The 21,916-nt window shown below is 35.9% G+C and overlaps 3 protein-coding genes across 9 annotated transcripts in view; 2 read left to right on the top strand and 1 right to left on the bottom strand.

The window, feature by feature from the left end:
• Positions 1-5,316, top strand: part of LOC112554279 (filamin-A-like) — a 42,593-nt gene extending 37,277 nt beyond the window's left edge. For all 4 annotated transcript variants that reach the window (XM_025222113.1, XM_025222033.1, XM_025222193.1 and 1 more), the window contains 2 exons: positions 3,239-3,433; positions 4,001-5,316. In XM_025222113.1, coding sequence (XP_025077898.1) covers positions 3,239-3,433; positions 4,001-4,188 — 383 coding nt within the window. In that variant the 3' untranslated portion in view covers positions 4,189-5,316. The remainder of the gene's footprint in view (positions 1-3,238; positions 3,434-4,000) is intronic.
• Positions 5,317-6,186: 870 nt separating this feature from the next.
• On the bottom strand, positions 6,187-10,560 carry LOC112554731 (voltage-dependent anion-selective channel protein 2-like). Its single transcript, XM_025222753.1, has 9 exons — positions 10,424-10,560; positions 9,331-9,402; positions 8,799-8,933; positions 8,375-8,495; positions 8,087-8,197; positions 7,668-7,784; positions 7,350-7,500; positions 7,096-7,153; positions 6,187-6,754 (listed from the first exon to the last, which is right to left on the bottom strand). Exons 2-9 carry the CDS (start codon positions 9,392-9,394, stop codon positions 6,663-6,665), a joined length of 849 nt encoding a protein of 282 aa, XP_025078538.1. The 5' UTR covers positions 9,395-9,402; positions 10,424-10,560; the 3' UTR covers positions 6,187-6,662.
• Positions 10,561-10,680: 120 nt separating this feature from the next.
• On the top strand, positions 10,681-20,937 carry LOC112554537 (sphingomyelin synthase-related protein 1-like). 4 transcript variants are annotated; one of them, XM_025222382.1, is made up of 6 exons: positions 10,681-10,775; positions 11,175-11,855; positions 12,267-12,384; positions 15,290-15,385; positions 15,549-15,699; positions 15,959-20,937. In XM_025222382.1, the coding sequence occupies exons 1-6, from the start codon at positions 10,681-10,683 to the stop codon at positions 16,306-16,308; spliced, it is 1,491 nt and encodes a 496-aa protein (XP_025078167.1). In that variant the 3' UTR covers positions 16,309-20,937. The 4 variants fall into 4 exon arrangements, with proteins under 4 accessions (XP_025078167.1, XP_025078256.1, XP_025078422.1 ...); XM_025222637.1 differs by lacking the exon at positions 10,681-10,775 and adding an exon at positions 10,835-11,002; XM_025222559.1 differs by lacking the exon at positions 10,681-10,775 and adding an exon at positions 10,835-11,033.
• The last annotated feature ends 979 nt before the right edge of the window (positions 20,938-21,916 follow it).

The raw sequence follows: 21,916 nt of genomic DNA, 5'->3' as shown, positions 1-21,916 counted from the left end.
ATGGTTCCCGCTCACATGCTCTGCAAGTTAACTTATCTCTGACTCCTGAATCTTCGAGATGTCCTTCCCAAGATCCCTCCTCCGCTTAGCCTCTCCTTGTCCCTGAGCTCTTCCGAAACTATGACAAGCTGTGTCCAAGGGGGTTAAAGCCGTTTTTCAAATGCACGCAACACCACTCCAGCTCCGTTTTGATGTGTAAAGTGTACATGTAGTTATATTATGCACTCATATCTGTGTACTTGGAACTTTAAAACAAGCTGCTAACCAAGACAATTAGTTCTCAAGAGGTCCGCTGGTATCAATAAATAACTTCAGCATTGTTGTCTCATTTAACAGGGCGTTGACTCCGCCTGGACACAGACTTGCCCTTTTAAGGCAAACTAGATATGTTACACGATTCACTTAACTTACAGAAAAGATAAAAATGTTGAATATAAATAACCAACATACAAATGTATAACTGGCATCGGTACTCTACATTAGTTTTTGTTCTTTATTCCCCCTTTCAGAAACGCCATCTGGATTCACCTAACGCTCTGCATTGTAACCATATGATACAGTAATAACTCCATCTTTGGCAACAGTACGAAATTGATAAATTTTAGGGGGATAACATTTTTAGCAGGACGTGCTTCTCTTTTAGATGTTGCTGTGTGTACTGTCGGTTTGTATTCGTTGTAAACATGGGTGTGGCGTTATTAGGCTGCACATGTGTGTTTGTGTGTGCTACCATTGCTTTTAATGACAAATATCTGGCCTTCGAAATAAAACTCTGGCCCGGTTCTCCACTGTTCTCTACCATCTCCATCCTCCGCAGCTATAGGTAGATAACAAAAGGTTTGTACGAAAGTAGCATATAGGAGGTTTTTAGACTATGCAGTGTGAAAGTGTGGAAGGTTGCGAGAAGCTGGTACAGAAAAGTGAATTTTAGAACCGTATGATCTCGGTGATTCATATGTAATCAATTTTAGAGGTGATATATACATATAGGTGCTGAGCTTTCAGTAAGTAGTATGACTTGTGACAATCAGATGACTTAATTATTTTTTTTTTCAACAAGCTACAAGAATGACCAGTGTATTTTACCAGAATTATTTTTTTGTCTTTATAGACATAGGTTTTTCTTTCTACATCTCTCTGTCTCTTTCTCTCTCGCACATAGATACCGAAACACATACAATCAGCATATGTTTATTTTTGTATCTCTAAGTTCCGTCTACGGTTTTTAGGGACACAAATTTAGGGCATGAAAATTTAATATATATATAACTTAGATAAATCTCGCTAAATCTGTCCCAGAAGCAGCTTTAAGTGTTGTCTTTTAACGTCGTTGTCAAATAAAACGAAGTTTTTGTATCTGCATGTATTACATGTGTACTCTAAATGTCGTTGTGTTTTGTTCTCTTTTAACCCTACTTTTAACAACAACATCTCTAGATGAAGCGAAAACATATTCACAAACATTAAATGCTATCCTTATTTTATATGGGGCTCTGGACGGATAATATTGATACCAAATGGAGCGATTGTATAATGTTCAAACATTTTCTCCGCAAACCGTAAGAGTACAAAAGCATGGTACGGAAATCTGTCCAAGATTATAAAAATAAACTTAAATTTGTTCAATAAAAAGTGATACAATGACATAATAACATTACTGAGATTTTAACACCTTTACCCTCCAGTCAACCGTAGCGACAACTATTTACAAGGTTTTATTGTATCCTTTCTTTCTGAAGCATTGACAATGGAAGTCACAGGCGTTTGATTAGTTTTCGGGTAAAAAAACTTGATTAGAATTCTAAACATTAATATCTAATGAATCACATCCTATAATTTATCTTATGTTACGTTAGCTGTTGTGATATTCAGTTTGTAACATTTTTTTAACATCTGCATCTTGAGCATGTACAAAATGTACCAAAATTAAATGCATGTGACAATATACCTAATCAAAATGAATGAAGATACTGTTTTGAAATAATGACCATACGTGTTTATCATTGTTCACAACCATAATCGATGAAATCAATGTTTTCTTTTGGGTTCTGACGATGAATATTGCAAGGTAAGATATGTTATATTTCCTCTTTGGAAATTGTAATGGTTTAAAAATTGGAAGGTTTTTTCCTTTATAGTGAAATTATATAAAATTATATAAGGGCGCTGAACAGCAAGATATACCGTCTCTATAATAAACTACTTTATACATTACCACAATAATGTTTAGATTTATTGGTTTGAAAAACTATAGTGTTATCTGTCTTCTTTCATAGCTTTGGCTTCTTTCTATCTTGTCTCGATAGTAGTCTCCCTGTTGTCCCTTTCTCTTGCTTTTTGTTTCTTCTTTTGACTTTTTATACTTAAAGATTAATATTATACTGCAGTTTTTTTTTCAAATGATTGGGCCGAGCTTTTTACCTCAAAGCATCTTCCAAAATCTGAGTGAATAACTTCTCTCGGAATATGGGTCTACAAACATCACCATGCAGATAAAGAGTTTTAAAAAAGCCCAGGATTGCTCATGAATAGTCTTACGCTGTAAAAGCAACTGCCAATGGAAAGATGGGACCATACATTAACAGATATTGTTACCACTGGTTGGACACCTTTTTTGTGCATGATGGTAGACAGATCTCAAAAATGGATGGAAGGGTGTGTCACTCAGATTTGGGAAATACTGTAATTTACGGAGCTCTCTCCAGTTATTTGGAAAAAATTTCGCACAACAGTAGACCCTGAAAAGGTATCAGTTATAGAAACAATGTTCACTAAACCTACCCATTTAGCTCAACCTTACACTAGGCATAGGCATGGGTTAGTCCTTTGTTCCTTAATATGCCTTTTCATTGTTCTGAAATTTTAAATGTTTGTATTCTTCAATTATTTTAAACAAACACAGATGATTATCATAAACATCACAGAACAGCTGTAACATACATACTATCACGAAAAAAATCATTTCTTCTGAAAATGTTTTTTTCTATTTACTCACTACTCCGCTATCTGTTTTTCTTATCTTCTAAAGTGTGCTTTAATTATATCTTCTTCATGAATGAAACTATCAAAATTTTTACGAAAGATGTTAATTTAAAAAAAAAAGATTTGTCTATGACTGCTTCGTTATCCCGCGCCTGCTTTCTGTCCCTCTGATTGGTTTTGGCCAAGTCCTTGACGAATAGGCTGGGCTCAATTGATGCAATTCATGAAGCTGTGGCGGTCTTTTGTCACCCAACAGGAACGGGCCGCAAGCCCTCTCCGATCGTTGAGCAATCATCCATGGTCGTGGAGACGGTGGAGAAGAAAACAGGAGTCGGGGGCAAAGTTCGTCGCTTCAGAGGAGACGCATCCAAGGTCGTGGCCAAGGGTCCCGGGCTGAAGAAAGCCTTCACAAACCGTCTGCAGAGCTTCACCATAGAAACCAAAGACGCAGGTGCTTTAATTGTCAAATGTGTGTGCATGTGGACTGTATGCGTTCTACATCTGTACCTATATCATGTTGTAGAAACGAATTAGCGAAGCTAGATGATCAGTAATCCTATTGTTGACTGGAGAAATTCTGGCGCCACCACCACGCAATCCCTCACGAGCTATGTGTCTGTAAAACTCAGGCCATTAAGACGAGATCGTAATATTAGTAAAACGTATTTTAAAGGGGAAAAATACCAAGCCTTTTATTGATATTTGAGGGAAAATTTTATGGGATAGATATACCCTAAAAAGGTATCAGTCTGTAAAAAACAATAGCATAGATAGATGAAATATAATATGGAAATGATACTATTACTGTGATTACGGCTAAAACCATTGAAGTTGGGAACATTTACCTCTTTCTCGCTCTATAATTGCAATTTTTTTAAAATATAGAAATAGCTCAGTTTCGTGTGTTGTTTGGCATAAGACATGAGCTTGGACATATATAGTGGCGACTTGGACACCTTATCGGTTTTACTTTATTTTCGTTTTTATTTCCCAACATCTTTCTTTCGTTTCTTCGCAGGTGAGGCGTTGTTGAGTGTGGGGATGTTAGCTCCGAGTGGATATCCCGAGCCTGAGCTTAGTGTGAAGAAAGTGTCCAACAACAACTACACCATCAGCTACAAGGTTACCGAGATTGGCGACCACACTTTGTACGTCAAGTGGGGAGACGAGGACATCCCCGGCTCGCCCTTCACCCTCTCCACGTGAAATGTTTCCGACTGGCATGTGCCGCTGTCTTTTCCACATCCCTCCCACAATAGCCGCCATGTCGAACACCTGCAGTGACTGAGCGACGAGGTTTTAATTTTTGGACAGCAAGTGGTAACGGAAGTACTGTCCCCGCCATTTATTTTTCTCCAGCCGTTCCCATGGTAACGCGTTCCCGGATGCTGGTTTTTATCGTCTGGGGACCAGTTCCACTCCCTATCTTGACCACCCTTCTCCTACAAACTTTCCACATGATCAAAGTAATTATTGCTACTATTATTTTTATTAGCAACCCTCAAAGCATGTTGACCTTTCATCAAATGTATTTGTAGATATGGATTGATTTCACTACAATAATTGTGTAATTTAATTATTTCAGTTACGAACAAGACTTTTGATATTTTTCCGAGATTATAACTAGATGTTTTTTTTTTTAAATAAAAAAACTTTTAAGTTTTTTTTTCAGAGAACTGCACAGTATTCGTATGATATATTCAGCAGCGTCATAGATGTGCATTCTGGACACAATTTAGATGTCTATTCCATACGAATCGTATGTTACCAGCTGCTGCTGCTTACGTGCAACTTGAGTTGTAAACTATCGTGCATGGTGTGCCATTTATTTATATACCTTTATTTTTCTTTCTTTCGCTCATTTGTTACTTCCTTATTTTATTTACTCGCTAGATATGTTGTGCAGCCTATTTTGATCGCTTAAAAAAATAAAAATCGATAGATGGTCGAATTAGTTTATCAGCAATTCGAGTGGATTTCCTTCTTGTATTTCTGAAGAAACGTAGAATATATTTAGATCCCATCTGGTAAAGAGTCCAAACAAAGATACTGTAATTGTATCTTTTATGATACAGTCATCTCAAAAGAAGAACAATTATCAATTTTTGACCAAATGAAGAGATCAACATACAACACACACAAAAAATCCATTTACATTACCAAGGTTTATCGTATCTTTACAAGATCTACTAGGCTTGGTCAAATCGTGTTTATATCCTTGAGCTATGAGTGATGGCATGACCACAAGAAAGTTGATCTTGAACGAAAGCTCAACGACACGAAGAATGAGCTTACCAGGATGGATTGTTTGAATAAATGTCTTTGAGTATTTGATCACGATTTCTGTGCAGTTTTTGTCATGCGAGTCAATAAGGATCTATGTTCGAATGCTGTTTCTTTTTATCTTACAAAAGGTGTGCGTACGAAGAGTATCGATATTGTTCGAAAGAATGCTAAAAATTACGATTTGTTTTTCCGCTGCGAAAATGCGTAAAGAGTAAGAAAGTCATAAACTAGTTAGCAAAAGGGAGATCACTACCCAAATCAATGCTAGATCGTTCAAATCGTTCATCTTTGTTACGATATCCTAGTTATGATCTTGGCATCCAAACAAAGACGTTAAAGCAGGACTGATTGAAACAAGTCCTTACAAAACGCTCTCTGCATGCAGAATAACTGTTGAAGTAAATGGTACAAATAACGAATTGCTAAGAAAGTAGCAGGATATGGAGACCACTAATCAAGGAAACTTTGATCTCATCTGTTCACTCTAAAAATGTAGAATTCCAGACAATCCAGCACACGGAGGAATGTAGATCAAAGTTGTTGATAAAATCAGAATTAAAAAAACAAAACAAAAATGTTTCCCTATTTAGGTTGTTAGGTGACGGGAAATCACTATCCGACATTGAATTTTAACCTCGTTCTGCAAGTTAATGCACTACTTCATAAACATTTATGTACAAGACTTTCACAAGTTGTAATCCTTTCGATTTTATGCATCTGGTTCTCTCAATCAACAAACAGTACAGTTAAGCCTATAATCATGCCACAATTATTTTGGGAAAAACCTACTAAAGACCTAAAATTGTAATACACAAGCAAATCATACATACTATACTTACTGCAATTTTACTTTATACATTAAGTATATTTTGAAGTCAATGTTAGCATGCCTAAAGTTACACAGACAAATGGAACAAGTTTTTGATTCACAAAGTTTAATCTTCATCGTGTATACATAGAGCCATGTACACAGAGCATCACATAATTGATAGCACAATGTCGCAGTTGACATTCAGATCGAGAGGCACACTGTAATCAAGGGCTACAAACATTAGCAAAATTACTGACGTACTTCACCTTCCTAAGAATGTATAGTTTCTAATTCAAAGCCTATGAATCTGCATATGCTAACGGCACCAAAAAAATAAAAAAAAACAATTCCGAAGAATAAAATCAAAAGAATTTCCTTCGTCCACTGTCAAGAGCTATTAGTGCCTTATGACCTGCCTGTTGATCAAGGCCCAATATGGATGCCAACCTGTTGACAGCTAGCCAAAAGTATTTGGTAAATATTCTGACAATGTCCAGATGAACAGAATGGGTCTTATACCCATATGGCATTCATAGGCTGCCAAACTCGCAGGACTGTGTTGCTAAGATGAGGTCAGGTGTGGTTAAGCCTCAAGGTCAAGTCCCAAGCCCACTTTGTGCCCACCCTGGTTGATGCTCTTTCCTTCTATCAATGCAGAGAGAGTCAATTTTACACCTGCACACAGAATTTATTAAAAAAAAAAATGACATCACAAGTCTGCAAAAAACATTTGAGAAAGCTTTGAAATTTAACAATGAGTATGAATCAATCTCGTTCTACACAAATATAAAATGGCCATCTTTACACATAAGGTGAAATGCCACTTTAAGAGCAGCAGTATTATACTCTTGCACCTAAATTTTTTGGTTCCACATTTGAATTTCTGTTGGAAAAAACCTATGAAAGTAACAATGTCCTATTTACAAAAAAAAAAAAAAAAAACTTCACTGCTGATAGGATTATGGGCTGTGGGACAACAAAAGAGACAGAAAGGCAGGATGAGGTAAATCACTTACCATCTCGCAACTTTTGGGTATATCCAAGACCAATCTGACTGGAGTTATTCACTTTTGCCTATTTGGGAAAAAAAAGGGTAAAAAAATCAGCTATATGGTGTCATTCACATAAAATATTCATGTGCAATGAAACTGCACCACTGTGTGGTAAAATAATTTTTCATACATCTTGTGATATGTACAATTATTTGTGGCTTTACATAGTAAATAACAGAAGTACACAGCATTATTAAAGAGACCAAAGGTTTACTTACACTGAATGAGGTATTGCTGTCAATAGTGTATTTAGCACCTAATGCAAAGCGGGTAGCATTTGTGCCAGAGGTCCACGACAAGTTGACAGCAGTCTCAAGCTGAGAATTGACCCGCTGGTAGATTGACCCTGCAAACTCCTGACCATCATTGCTGCACAAATAATCCAAAACATAATTACTTTAACACGTGCAAACATCACTATTAGCCTGATGGCTGTAGGAGCAATAAACTAGATATAGTAGTTCACTATATTTGGGGAATAGCATAATGCACTGTGCAGCACAGAATTAAGGAGGGAAACAAAATGTTTAGCTTACATGCTGGTGTGAAGCGTGAAGTCGCCTGATGTGTAGCCAACAGCAAAGTTGCTTTTGGAAAGTGAAGATTTAGATGTGTCAAATGACATCTGGTAGCCAGCCAGCCATCCGCTATATCTGTAAGAAGTCCCAAAATATTTGCACATTAATAGATTGGTTTAATGAAAAAAACCACCACCAAGACATTTCCCACACGTGTATTTCAGCTATAATTTGAAATTCTGCATTAGAGTTTGGTTTAACAATTAATACTTTAAAGAAATCAACATATTTACTAATGGGATCAGGAAAATATGCATCACACATAAAACAGAAAAAGTGAAAATTGATGGGGTAAAGGAAAAAAAAAGGGGGATTGGTGGTAGAAAGAATACTGGAGAAAGGCAGGGCAAGAAAGTGGTGGGGTTTAGCTATCTTACCCTAATACAGCTGCTCCATGGATTGTGGGCCCAGCAAAGTCGAAGTCAACATCGGCACCAATGTTGACATAGTCCTGCTTGTAACCGGTCTTGATCTTACCACTCTTTTTCCTGCACAGATTTTTGTAAAGTTATTCTTTACTCGCGATGTTTTTCAATCCTAAATATAAATCCCTGATAATACAAAATGGCTTTGAGTGGAAAGATTTAGAGAGCTTTTCAAGATATAGGCATTCGTGATTTCTGCATTTCATGAATGGTGGGGTAAGAAACAAAAATTGTGCTTACCCTGTCTGTGGTGCAAAAGAGGTGTCAAAAGCAAGTTTCAGTCCCTGAGCAATTTGATCCTCAATGGTGACTTCTGTGTTTAGAACATTGTCAGTATTCCACTTCTCTGTAAATGTGAGACCTGAAACAAACACTTTCTATAATTACTATCTTTGACATAAAAGTGACAGGGCACAATTATACCTCAAATACGCCCATGTCTCAAACATACCATGTATAAAACAACCAACTGAAAACACAGACTGGGCAGACAAAATGTAGAGGGAAAGATTTTATTAAGCCCAAAAATAACAAGTTCAATTTTTTAACTTAAGCGCAGAAAATAAAAAAAATTGTGTGCTCAATGATGCACCACCACATTTAATAAAAGCTTTGAAAATTTACTACTGCAGTCATTGAGAAGGCACATGCATTCAATACATACCATAATCTGACCACTTGTATTTAGTCTCCAGATTGCCAATAACTTTCCCTGTATCGCTGCTAGAGCTTCCACTTGTGGTGAACTCAACACCACTGTCTGTCTTTGTTTTGGCTTCCAACTTAAAAAACCCATAGTCTGAAACAAGCATTCAGTAGCATTTGTACAAAATTTGGAACAAATGTCCAGTCCACAACTCTCTAAAATATATTTTTTCCCCTCTGGGAGCATCTTACCTTACTGATAACCAAATTACTCTAGGTACAGTTCTTTAACAAGAAAAAGGAATTGACTGCAATGCTTCAGGTGATTTATCAAAACAGCTGCCTGATTTAGCATATACATATATACAGAGAGAGAGTGTGAGAAAAACTGCAGTGCAATAGTGACTGTGATGTTTCCATAACTCTTTCATGTTTAAGTGGTTATTTTCAAGACATATGCATTATACTCAGTCTTTAATATTAAAGTGGTTAAGTGCCACTGTTTGCTTATCACTATTTTCCAGGACATATGCAGTCTCAGATTATCTTACTGTAGCCCTTGGAGAACAAGTCCCTAGCTGCTTTGCCAAGGTCAGCATAGCTTGGTGGTGCCATTTTATAATCTGTAAGCATGAAAAAAGGTGTAGTTATATAAACTGATCATAATCATACTGGCATTATAAACAAGAAGCAAGTTACTTTGACTACACTGCCAACTGCAATAAATTTGTGAGAAAGATTAATAAACTTACAGTAAGCTGAACTTCTAATGTGTTTGGAGAAACAATGTGTTAATTTTCCCTTATCCACTTTATAAGGTCAGGAAAGGGATTAAGAGGTCTAGTGGGTTTAATTCTTATAATGACTGGACAGATTCCGAGCAAGAAAGTATTTACTAAAATGTTCATGAATACGCCTTTTTTTTTTTTTTTAAATTGCACGCCTACAAACATCACCTTGCACAGAAAGAGGTGAAAACTTACAGACATAAGGAAAAAAATGAATAATCCATGTAAGCGAGATCTTGATTATTAGCAAAAATTGACGTCTGAAAAAATTAAAGGTTTAGGTCGGAGATCTTATCGTGTGAGACAAACCGGACATAAAGGTGATCCTTTTTCATTATTAAACGTCATGAACAAAGGTTACAATTTCAACGCGTACACGTTTTAAACTTGTAAGATGGCTTGAGGATCACTAATACTAATATTATGTATTGCAGGAGCAGGTTAATGCCAAAAGAACGTGCGTCCGTGACAAGAAGTTGAATAACAGGTTTTCTAAACCATAACGAATGACACCTGCCAAGGTTAGACGAGTAGATGACAAAATGATCGAATTGGCTGGTCTGTAAAAAAAAACCACATATTTATTTGACTCCAATTTCACTTAAACGCGTGCTTCGCTTATTGAAGAAAATTACGTTTAATGCGTAAATCTGTTTAATGATTCTGCTGGAACGTGCCGGTCAGGATCAAACACGCATGACTTAGATGACACCGGTACTATTGTTGCCTCAGGGAATCATGTGACCGAGAATAAGAAGCCTAAAATAAAATATCCTATATCTTTGTTTCAGTTGTTTAGAAACACTTGCGGAATATGACGTGACGAATTAAAGTCAGCACAAATCGTTTTTCTTACCAAAATGTTAGCCTGTGAAGCACTGCAAGGTCACTGATGAAGCAAGATGTCGGAAGGATGCAAAAGCGCATGCGTGGAACCAAAAGACGATAGCCAGAGACACACCAACACACACACCAATCAAAAATATTAAAATTTTTTTATCAAAACAGTTGAAAATCATGAGAAAACTAAAGAAATATTCCTAAAAAGTTATCTCCAAAATTCTTTGCTCATTTAGATCTATCGGTTCTCTTCGTTTAATTCCGTCAGATGTAATGTGTACTTCCGATCACATGTGGGCAGACGCCAAAAGTCAAATCGTCTCGAAACGATGCACGAGTCCGTTGGTTGACATTGGTCTCCAGTTAAAGTACAACTTTCACATTTGCGCATGTAGTATTTAGAATGTTATTATTGTTTTTTTTCCACCAAGCCAATGAATTCTGGTGTCTTATTAGTGTAATTTTTAGATTTTATGCCCCAACGGGATACTGTTTTGATGAAATTTCATTGGTGATCGAGGAATTTGTAGGACGACATGTTATTTGCGAGACAACTTGCGGGATGAAATGTAGTGTCATAGTCACATAGAAAGAAGTAATTTTTTAACACATAATTACACATTCAAGTAAGATTTTAAAGAGATTTAATGTCATTTGCGTGATCATACCCAATGAAAACCGCTAGGAACGATAACAATAAATGTCATGCACAGACACAAAATCTGCTGAAGTCTAAGTCTTATTTGTATTTCTTTTGTTTCTCTCAGCTGCAAAATGGCGATACATCTTAGTGAATGGACTTGTGATGATGTCGAGAAGTGGTTGGTTGAGCAAGGTTTTGCTGACTACTGCGACATTCTGTGCCGCCAGCACAAGCTTGATGGCCAAGTACTTCTCATGTTGACAGAGGACGATCTGAAGCAGCCGCCAATTAAACTAACAGTGTTGGGCGACATTAAGCGAATCATGAACAAAATCAACCATCTTAGAGCTAGTGACCCAGCTTATGGACCCTTTTTCCTTAACAATGGCATTGGTTTATCCAAAATGAATATGATGGCTAATTCTCAGAGTGCATTGCCAACAGGCTATTCTTCAGGTGACATTGATTCTAGCGAGAAACTCATCCTATCCAACCATGAGTTGTCTTACAAATCTGCATCTCGTCCATATATGAGATCTTCCCAAGAGAGGGAATCCAAGTCCTTGGACCCAGAACTATGGAAGACTTTTCTGAGCTTTGTTTATGTCTTTTCTGTATTTCTTTTGACAGCTTTTGTAATGGTGATTGTACATGATCGGGTACCAGATATGCAAAAATACCCACCACTGCCTGATTTGTTTTTGGACAATATGCCTTACGTGCCGTGGGCCTTTGAAGCCTGTGAACTAGTTGGTACTACCCTTGCCATTATCTGGTTCGTCGTGCTAATCTTTCATAAACACAGGTACTTATTGATAACCGGTTTCAGAGATTTGATAGGGGTATAATAATAATAATTTGTGTACATTATTAAGTTACCAAGAATAGAATGATTACTTATGAGAGAAAACTGTTACTATCATCAGTGATGCCTGTCTTTCACAGGTACTGAAACTGAGGAAAACAAATTGAACCAGAAATGAATAGAGGAAGACAAATTCTCACAGAAAAAGCTGGCAGTGTGGCTTGACATTTGGAATCCAAATTGTTGCAGACAATGAGAAAAAAATATCTAAACACTATTGATTTTGACCTGGCCTGTGTGTTCTCTCTTTTTTTTTTTTTTTTTTTTTTTTTGTCCTCTGGAAATATGTTGATATGACTTGTTTAAAATTGCTGGTACATTTAGAATATCACCTTTTTTATTTATTATTAGGTTCATCTTACTTCGACGCATGTTTTCTCTTCTTGGCACAATATTCCTGCTGCGCTGCGTGACAATGCTGATTACCTCAATGTCAGTTCCAGGCCAGCATCTTCAGTGTGTGGGAAAGGTAGTCTGTCCCTTAATGCTGAATGCTTACTTGCACAATTAGTGCCTTGTGTTCTTGAGCTGACACTGTCCTTTTTGTAATCGCAGTATATTGTATTCAGCTAAGTGAGAGCAAAAAAGCAATAGACACATAATTATTTTTCACAGGATAAACTCTTTGGAGTAGAGGTGAGTGTGTTTTGATGAATTAAAATTAGTCTGCATGTAATTGTGATAAAGTGGCTTGTTTTGATGGGAGGTCTGTGCGATAATGAGAAGGACAGTGCTGTGATTATGCATGTTTCATTTGTGAAATTCAGATATGCTTGTTTTACTTATGAATTAATTTTGATAAGTTAATTATGCATGAATTAATGTTTGAAATTTTAGTTTTATTTTATGTAGAGATTGCTTTTTTGGTCATTGTTTATTTCGCCCCAGTCATATTGCCCCACAACCTTAGTCTTTTCATCCCAGTTTTATCTATTTCATCCCAAGACCCTAAAACTCAAATAGTCCCAGGCGCAAAAGATCACCAATGACACAAGTAGCTATTAACATCAAATACTACTGAAAGAGCAATATGTTGTTTGAATAATATTGATATGCATGCTCAGCTGCCTATTTTAAACAGAGCCATGCAAATAAGTTTAGGCACCAAAATATAAGCATGAGTAAGAGTTACAGCATAGCTTGTAAAACAGGAATAAATAGCAGGGGTGAGAGTGAACAAGGAGGAAAAAATCTGCCAAAAAGCAGGAAGGCCATTTTATTCATGGAGCAAATTTTTCCATCGTTGATACATGTAGTGGTATTTTTTTCTCCCAGCAGTCTGTAAAATTATTTTCCTAGTGCTTCCTGCAACATTTTAGTTGTATACATCTTAATATTTTAATTTATAATTTGTACCACATCCTATTTCCAATATTTTGTTTTCATGTGGCTTAAGAATTCAAAGTTTTAACAATAATTTAGTAAGTGGGATGCTTATGTAGCACATAATCTGAGAGTGTGGCCAGGCTTTCCATTTTTCACATTACCAGATAAGGTTAAGGAATAGAAAGATAGAAGATGATAGCAGAATTAGTTCTCTTTCTCCTTTCAACTCACACAACCATATTACACCCCAACCTTTATATTAAGACATCTTAACCATGATCAGAAACAATTATATATTTTTCATATGTGAAATGTAAAATATAGCTGAAAACTTTAAAGATCTTTAGAAAGAAAAGTGTTACTTTATGGCTGTATTGTAAGGTTCCTAGAATTCTCTCCATTTAAACAGATAATGATAAATCCATCACTAGTCTAGTCAGTATTTCAAATTTTCTACAAAGAACTAGGTTGTTTGTGTTTGGAGGAGGAGGGGGGATTAAGAGCAATCTGCTGAACAGGAACCTGACAAAGATCTATTAAAGAATAAACTTGCACAGGAAAGTTTTAAAGTCTAACTTGAGTCAAATATGACATTAAGCTCATATCTGCTCATATGCTAGCAGTGCAGGTTTTATTCCACCTTTATGAAAATGAAATGCTGAGGGAAATAATATGGTTTTAGTCAGATCAAACTGGTCAGGAAAGACACATGTGGTTAGTTCCCCTGGTTTTTCCTTACCTTCTCCCAGATTTTAAGACTAAGATGAAATAATAGTCACTATTAGCAAGTCTTCATAGCAAAGAACATTTTACTTTTCATAGCTTTTTTTCATTGAGATTTTGTAGATTCAGGTTGGAAAAAAATTATCTGTGAAATTACAAATATTAGCTAAATTTGAGTTTCAACATATTGAATTATTTTATTAAAGTGTACATTATTTTTGGTTTGTACAGGACTGTATTTTGTGAAATTGCACTCTGTATGTGTACTTTTTATATGAGAGGTTAAGAATTTTCTTTTCCTTCTCTCAAACATTTGTGAAAAAGGTCATGCACAAGACAAGGTTGAACCTCTGTTGGGTTTTTATTTTTGCTTGGTGTTGTGTTAGTTTTCCCATCCTAGTCTTACAGCATATCAGTATTTTACTTCATTAAAATTAATTTCTTAGTAAAGAGGAAATGCTGTGACTCTTAAAAGTGAAAAAACCATACCAAAGATAAAGAAATTATATATTTTATGATGTGTTTGCTTATGACATGAGAAAGTCTTGAGATCTGGCCTATAAGTAAAAGCTGTTTCTGTTAGACGGAGAGCTGTGAACTTTCAAATTCAAAGTTTAAGTTTTAGTAAGTTTTTCTTTTTTTTGGTCTACCAGTGAAAGGGATTGACAGTTCCACCTTTCTTGTGTGAGTTGAGAGCGATATGGATTTTTTGATAAATACAACATTTAAAGAAGATAAAAATTAGAACATATTTTACCTGAAAGTTTCACCTTGGATTGTTGTATTTAAAAATAATTGTGGAGATTCGACAGTTTGTACTGGTATTTTATTCACATCAATGAGGCTTTTGGCATCCACATGCAGATATATGTAAGTCTGCATGTATTCATGTACCTGACCTTGATATTGGCATGGGACAGTGATGCCCAACCTTTTTCGGCCTGTGGGCCATATCCATTTCGGACAGCCCTGTCGCGGGCCATATCCATTTCAGACAGCCGTGTCGTGGGCCACTTCACCGCAAAAATACAAAAAAGAAAAAAAAATAGAGCAGATACCATTTTTTTTATTAGAAACAAGTTGTACTTACCATTAATTATGTAGTAATTAGTGGGATATTTGAAGTTGTTTTCCCGAAACCAACTTCTGAATGTCCGGCTTCATCGTAAAGACACCAAGTCGGAGCACTGAATAAAAATGTTCGTCCATTGAAAAAAAGATTGGGAAATGCCCCTACCTGGGGATAAATACTTCTTCTTCCCTTTTTTTCATTTTTTTAGGTCTTTTTTTATTACTAACATGCCGATTTCCTGCACTGTGGGCAGAAGTTTCGCGGGCTGGATGGCACCTCGTCGCGGGCCGGATATGGCCCGCGGGCCGTAGGTTGGGCATCCCTGGCATGGGAGACTATTTTCAAGATGGTAAATCTGAGACCATTCTCACAGTTTCTTTAAAAAAATTCAAATTTTGAGAATAAATCAAAGGTAGAATTTCATCAGAGTGTAAAGTTGTTTTTGGAATTATATTGAAGAAAGATGTATAAGTATTTTATATTTTTGTCATTGTCTTTTTTTGTTATAACAGCGATATGGTGATATGTGGTCAAGGATACAAAGGACCTTCGATATCTGGTGTCGTTTGGGCATGAGCATACAAGGCGTGAAGAGCTGTGGAGACTACATGTTCAGTGGTCATACATCCATCATCACCATCCTTAATTTCTTCATTACTGAATGTTTGTTTTCTTTTTTTAACATTAAAAGAATTTGATGTTTAACTGTTAATTACTTTCAACCTAAGTGTTACTGTACTTTATTCTTATTAGCCATTAATTTTAGTACACGTAAAAAGACATAGCCAAAAGTAAATCAGAATCTTGTTAAAATGTAACAAACTTTAAGTGTATGTGAAATAGTTTCCAGGCAGTACTGTTTTACATGGTTCACATATTGCATGATACTTCACTTATCCCTTGTCTTCTTTTTTGATTGCAGATACACCTGCAAGTGAAATGTATTACCTTCATATGGTCTCTTGGGTACTTAATGTTTTTGGTATTTTCTTTATCTTGGCTGCTCATGAACATTATTCCATTGACGTTTTCATTGCCTTCTACATTACTTCTCGCCTCTTCATGTATTATCATACACTTGCCAACAACCGTTCATTGATGCAACAGGATGCAAATAGGACAAGGGTGTGGTTCCCTCTATTTTCATTCTTTGAATCACGTTGTGATGGTGTGGTGCCCAATGAATATAAGTGGCCTTTCAAAATGCCCAAGCAAATTAAAGAGCTTTTTAAAAGGAACCAAACATCGACACCAAATAGAAAAGATGACTAAATAAGGTATAAGTTGTGCTGGAATTGAAAAGTTTTTTTAAAGAAAATTGCTAGGGTGAAATTTTCTTTTTACTTCCTTTTTCAAGCGATGAAAAATCTTGCCTAGAACTAGAAACCATAATGTCTGTCCTAAAATATTTATCCGAAACTTTGGAGGGGAACCAGTGCCAAATATTTATGCTTGGCTTGTTTTCTTTATTTAGATGGTGTGAAGGTTTGTTTATTTTAAACAAAGTTTATTTTTAAAAGCTTTATGTCTAGAAACAAAAGTTTATGTGAACAGCATTTGGTTTTTTAAGTGGGCAACTATCTGTAATAAATTTCCCATCCTTATCAGTATATATATACACTTCTTTGAAAATGTCGTGTCTATAAGACTTTCACGTGGCTACATTACCATTTACAATCAAAGATTATTCTCAACTATTTCTAGGTGGCTGAAATAAACATTTAAAACATGGCTATACAGTCAAACTTTTATAAGTTAAAGCTTATGAAAAAAAAAATAAAGTTACAGAAGGTTCAAGTTAAGGAAGTTGGTCGAAAAAAAGAACATTTTTTCACTGTAGACTTATTTTTATTTCTGCAAGTGCTCATGCGTCGTTATTCCCAGCCAAAAAGTCTTTATGGACATCTGACAACAATTTCTCTTTATTTCTTTCATAATAAATGAGTCGATGATGGTCAAAAATGTTCATGAGTACGTCTTCACACTATTCAATCAGTGAATGAATATGTCAGCATGGTTCTTGCCTCCTTCAGGGTCGGAAGGAGTACACAATTTTACACTTGCCGACAGATTTTCAAATGGTTTCATCATGCTGACCGGCTTAAAATTATTCCAGCTGTGGAAGTTTTTGACGAGGCCGATTCAAGCTATGAAAGTTGAATATGCATTGGTTTAATGGGAAACCAACCAAATGATGTGTAAAGTTTGAGTTAGGGAAACTTTCAACTTATGGAAGGTCAACTTACAGAAGTTCAACTGTAATTGGTAAATGGAAAGAGTTTAGGTGGTGTCACTAAATGTTCAGCAAGAATCTCTTTTTATTGTTGGCTGATTTCTGTTTGGTATATGTGAAGTTATAACCAAGATTGTTGGTACACTATACACCTAGATAGAACTGCTTCCTGAAAAATCTTTACAAAATGTATCCTAATTGATTGTTAAAGTGTGCCATGAAAAAAAGAAAACCAAATAGTAGAGATAAATACATGAATCATCAGTAAGATTTTTTTCACTTGTTCGGCACTTGAAAAAGCATTCAAAATTAAATAGCTCCAGTGGCCTAGGAAATGATTAAATACAGAATAAAAGTAGCAAATTTCTGTAACAGTTGTATTTCCATTGGTGGTTGACCATTCTGCTGATGTAGCTGACAACACCATATTTAATGTCAAGGCATTAAAGTTATAAAAATATTACTTGGGCATTATCATAATTATTATATATTATCAGTGGTAATTACATTTTGCCATTAGCAGTGATTAATGAGAGTACATGGGCTGTCCTTGTCAGCTACATGCGACCATTAAACTTTCATATTTTGAAAGCGAGTTTTTGTTAATGTCAAGGCATTAAAGTTACAACATGTAGGCATTATCAGAATAAATATCATCATTGGTAATTTCCCATAAGCAGTGATGAATGAGAGTGCATGGGGTGTCCCTGTCAACTCGTGCCGTCAGATTTTGTAGGCAGGTTTTGTGGTGGTCTGTTTCTTTTTACAGGTATTTCCAAAGAAAAAGATCAGCACTAAATTGCTTTTAAAGAAGGATAAACAGATCTGAGTTCCTTAATTTAGAAATGCTAGAGAGTGAGTACTTATTCTGTCTGATAGAAGATTTACAATCCTGCAATGAGAGAGAACATTTATTTGAGAATATATGGAGCAGATTTTAAGAACATAATAAAAACATTTAGTAACATGTGTCCAGAAACTTCAATAAACTCAAATAAAAAACCAAATCAAACCATAAATAACAAAATTCTTTATCAGGTTAATCAAGAGACATATTTTTGATAATTTTATACTTCTACATGAGCTTGATGTTGTAGCCAGTATAGTCGAGAATTAAAGTCTAATATAGATATGGTTAGTATTTTGGTAATGTGTGGTATCGGGGTCTTTCAAGGGGGAAAGGAAGAGTGTGGAATTTTAAAATTTAAAGAGACCTTAAACTGTACAAACCCAGAAGAGCTTTCCACATTAGATGTAAACTTTTCAACAATTTGGAAAGTTCTTTTTTATGATGCTTAGTTTATTAAAATGTGTTCTGTAACAGTATTAAGTACACAATCAGATCAGCATGTTTGAGGTATGTGTCAAACTATGCACTGTGTTGTGCTTGCTGCAATGTGAAGCTGTTAGGGTAACTCATATTTGGCAAATTTTCTATCAATAAAACGGGGTACATTATTGTGTAAATATAGAATTTGTTTAAAGTTATTGCTCTGTTGCATGAGACAGAGTGTGAGATGGTCGTATCTCACAATTGATGAATGCATGAAATGCTTAATACAGAACAAATAATACAAATGCTGTATGTCTAACTAGCCTGCTCAGTATTGTTCAAATGGTGCCAAGACCCTGGTGAATATTTTTTTTTTATCTCATTACTTTTGCAAATGTTTTTCCATCATTTCTTTACTCTTAGTCTTTGTGTACCCCAGGGTTAAGACCTTTAAAATATATTTAAGATGTGAGAATATGTTCATATCTATGTGCACAAAAAATCAGCTACCTTATTCAGGATGCAAGTAAATGTCTTGAAACATTTCGTCCAAATCCTGTAAAATTTTATATGAATTTTTGTTATAGTTTGTTTCCACTGTATTGAGAACAGCATTGCTAGTTTATTCATAGCCATAATAAGATTGAACAGGTTACAGGAGCTTATGGCTCTGTTAATCTTTATGCATGCAAATGCTGATGTGATGTTCATATTTATGAACTGCTGTAATTTGATGTAATGTGATACTATGAATCTTCATAGGCGTTTTTATGTCAGTCATAGTGTCAGCTTTGCGTGCCCTTGATCTTCATATTTAATAAACTGTCTGCAATAGAGGGTAACAGAACAGATAAGTAGAAATTGTTACGCACCATCATGTTAATGAATAACACACTAATGGAAAAAAATGCTTCATTGTGGACTCTGCGATCAGATCACCTGTTGACCATTTGCAAAGAGTATTATAATATTTGACTGTATGAAGGAAAATTCTTAGCTTGTTACCATGAACACAACAATTACCTAAGTCAAAATAGAGTTAAGCCAGTTCAAAGAATCTGCACTGTGTGTTGAGCAGTGCAATCTTAGTTTAGAATCAATTGTTGATCTTTTTGTCTTGAACACATTTTAAATGTAGTAAAACCAAATGATTACATTTTATTACATTTCTTCAAAGAGCTAGTGCATCTTTGACCAGTGCCTGTAATTTGAGGGATCAATTGAACTTGTGATATTTTTTAAACTTAAGGAGATTTTGCATTGAGGATCTTTTAATATGTCCATCAAATTTTACAAAACCTGTTCTCCTGATAATGGTAGGCTGAACATAAGCGCAGTTTTTAAAAAAAAAATGAAAGGCAGATGTTTTTGTGTAATCTTTGCTGATATGATGAAATTTATGAGAATATCATGACAACTGGGTCAGCAGCTTCCATCAGACTGGTTCTTTCATTTTTGCTGTGTATACATATGCACTGCTGACTGTAGGTCAGAGCTGTCTAATCTCATGCATAAAAGCATACAGATTTAGCAATACCTCACCATGTAATAATTTCATACCCCTGAAAAATGTTATCAGACTTCTGATGTGCTTCTCAATGCTTTTGCAGCCACTGGAACACTGCTACTTTTTTACTTGTTTACCCTATTTTTGATATTCATGCTGTTAGAATTTTATGTTTTCTAGTCTGTTTTATTCTTTGAAAGAGGTCTCTGTTTTTACTATATTAGTAATATTTTGAGACCATGTTTGACAATTATATTTTATTTGGTGTTTGGAAATGTGAGATCAGTAGACATAAGTCAACATTTAAAAAAAAAAATTATTGACCATCGTCAGTCAGTTCTCACAGTATTTTTGTTTTCAAATGTTTAAAGTTCAGACTTTAACAGGATTGATGCTTGTCTTTAAAATACCTTTATTATGACTTTAATTGGTACTTGCTGAAGTTGGGGTTTGAAAACTTTCTTTAAAGAAGTGTGTACTCATCTTTAAACTCATGGCTTGGTGGGATGGGGATTTAGCTAATAAAAGTACCTTTTTGTTAAAACCTAAACACTTGTAATTTTTTAAAAACTTAGCTTCTGTGCATTCAGTGCCTCTCAGTGATCTCATGTTTTCTTCTAGAAGATGCTTTTCAATTTTAAGAGAATATGTGTTTGTTTCTTTAAAAATATAACATTTCTTATATAAAAGCATTAATTGTCCAGGTGAGTTTTTCTTTGCAATAATAGGGTAGTCACAAAAACTTGTTAACTGGTGCCATTTATTCCATTGGTCTAATGTTGATGACCCATAAATGTGATACTATTTTGTAATTAAAACAAATATTACATACTGAAACTGCTTGCATGGAACTTGCCTGAGGAAAATATATAAGAGTTGTACATATACCACCAGTGTCTGTGTTGTGATTGATCGGATGAACTGTTCTCTAATGTGTACATTAATGCTCTTATGTCTGCCCTGATGTGCTAGGCGTTTCACAAACCTCTTTTGCCTTTATCTTCCCTTAGGTACCCATTTCTACCAGCTGTAATTTCATAGCAGTTTTTCACCTGAAGTCCAGCCCCCCCTGGGCCCGGCTCCTAGTACCAGGGGTGGACACCCAACCTCTCTCTGGATGGGTGACGAGTCGCCTGCTTCTTTCCTCCTCACTGTACTGTTTTCTGTCTCACGGGTCCTGTCACCTTTATTAAATTTCTTATCTTTCCACTGGTGGTTTTTCCTGTCATATCCTCTTTTGGTCCTTCCCTTTTTCAATATTTCCCATAAACTCTCTTTTATGACATCTGTTTTCACAGCTGCCTTATTTAGGCCCCTGCATTTGCCGTGCAGGATGACCCGTGTCGGAGGAGAATGGGATCCTGGAGGCTTATGTCACTGATGGGTTGCAGCCCATCAAACACTCCTCTTTGGCCCAAACTTCTCCTAGACAGGAGGTTGGTGCTGTCCCACACCAACCAATCAGCTGGTTGTGCAATGCCCTACCTCTGCTAGAAGAGTTAGGTCTGGGTCAATCTGATCCACACTCATTTGGGTCAAAGTATATTTCTCCTATGGTCCTGGTGCAGCCCTGCTGGATATACCCACGAGGTACCGCTCGGCTGCATCCCATAGATGGACTATGGTCACTATGTGATGGGTGATGTGAGGACTTTTTGCCCACCGCCATTAAAGACAGGCCTATGTGGCAAGCTTTGCCAACTACTGTACTGCATTTATCCTGTTATTCTGATGACTGCATGGTATGAAGACCAGGATTAGCATATCTGGTATAATCCAGTTTTGAATCGTTTAAAAATACAAAATTTGAGAGAACGTTTCCTGATAATGAGGCTAATTTGGAAAGCAAATTCCATTAAACCATCCG

Source organism: Pomacea canaliculata, linkage group LG1 (assembly GCF_003073045.1).
Source record: "Pomacea canaliculata isolate SZHN2017 linkage group LG1, ASM307304v1, whole genome shotgun sequence".
Classification (NCBI taxonomy): Eukaryota; Metazoa; Mollusca; class Gastropoda; order Architaenioglossa; family Ampullariidae; genus Pomacea; species Pomacea canaliculata.
Note: the sequence above shows the minus strand (reverse complement) of the source record. Positions and strands in the feature narration are given on the sequence as shown.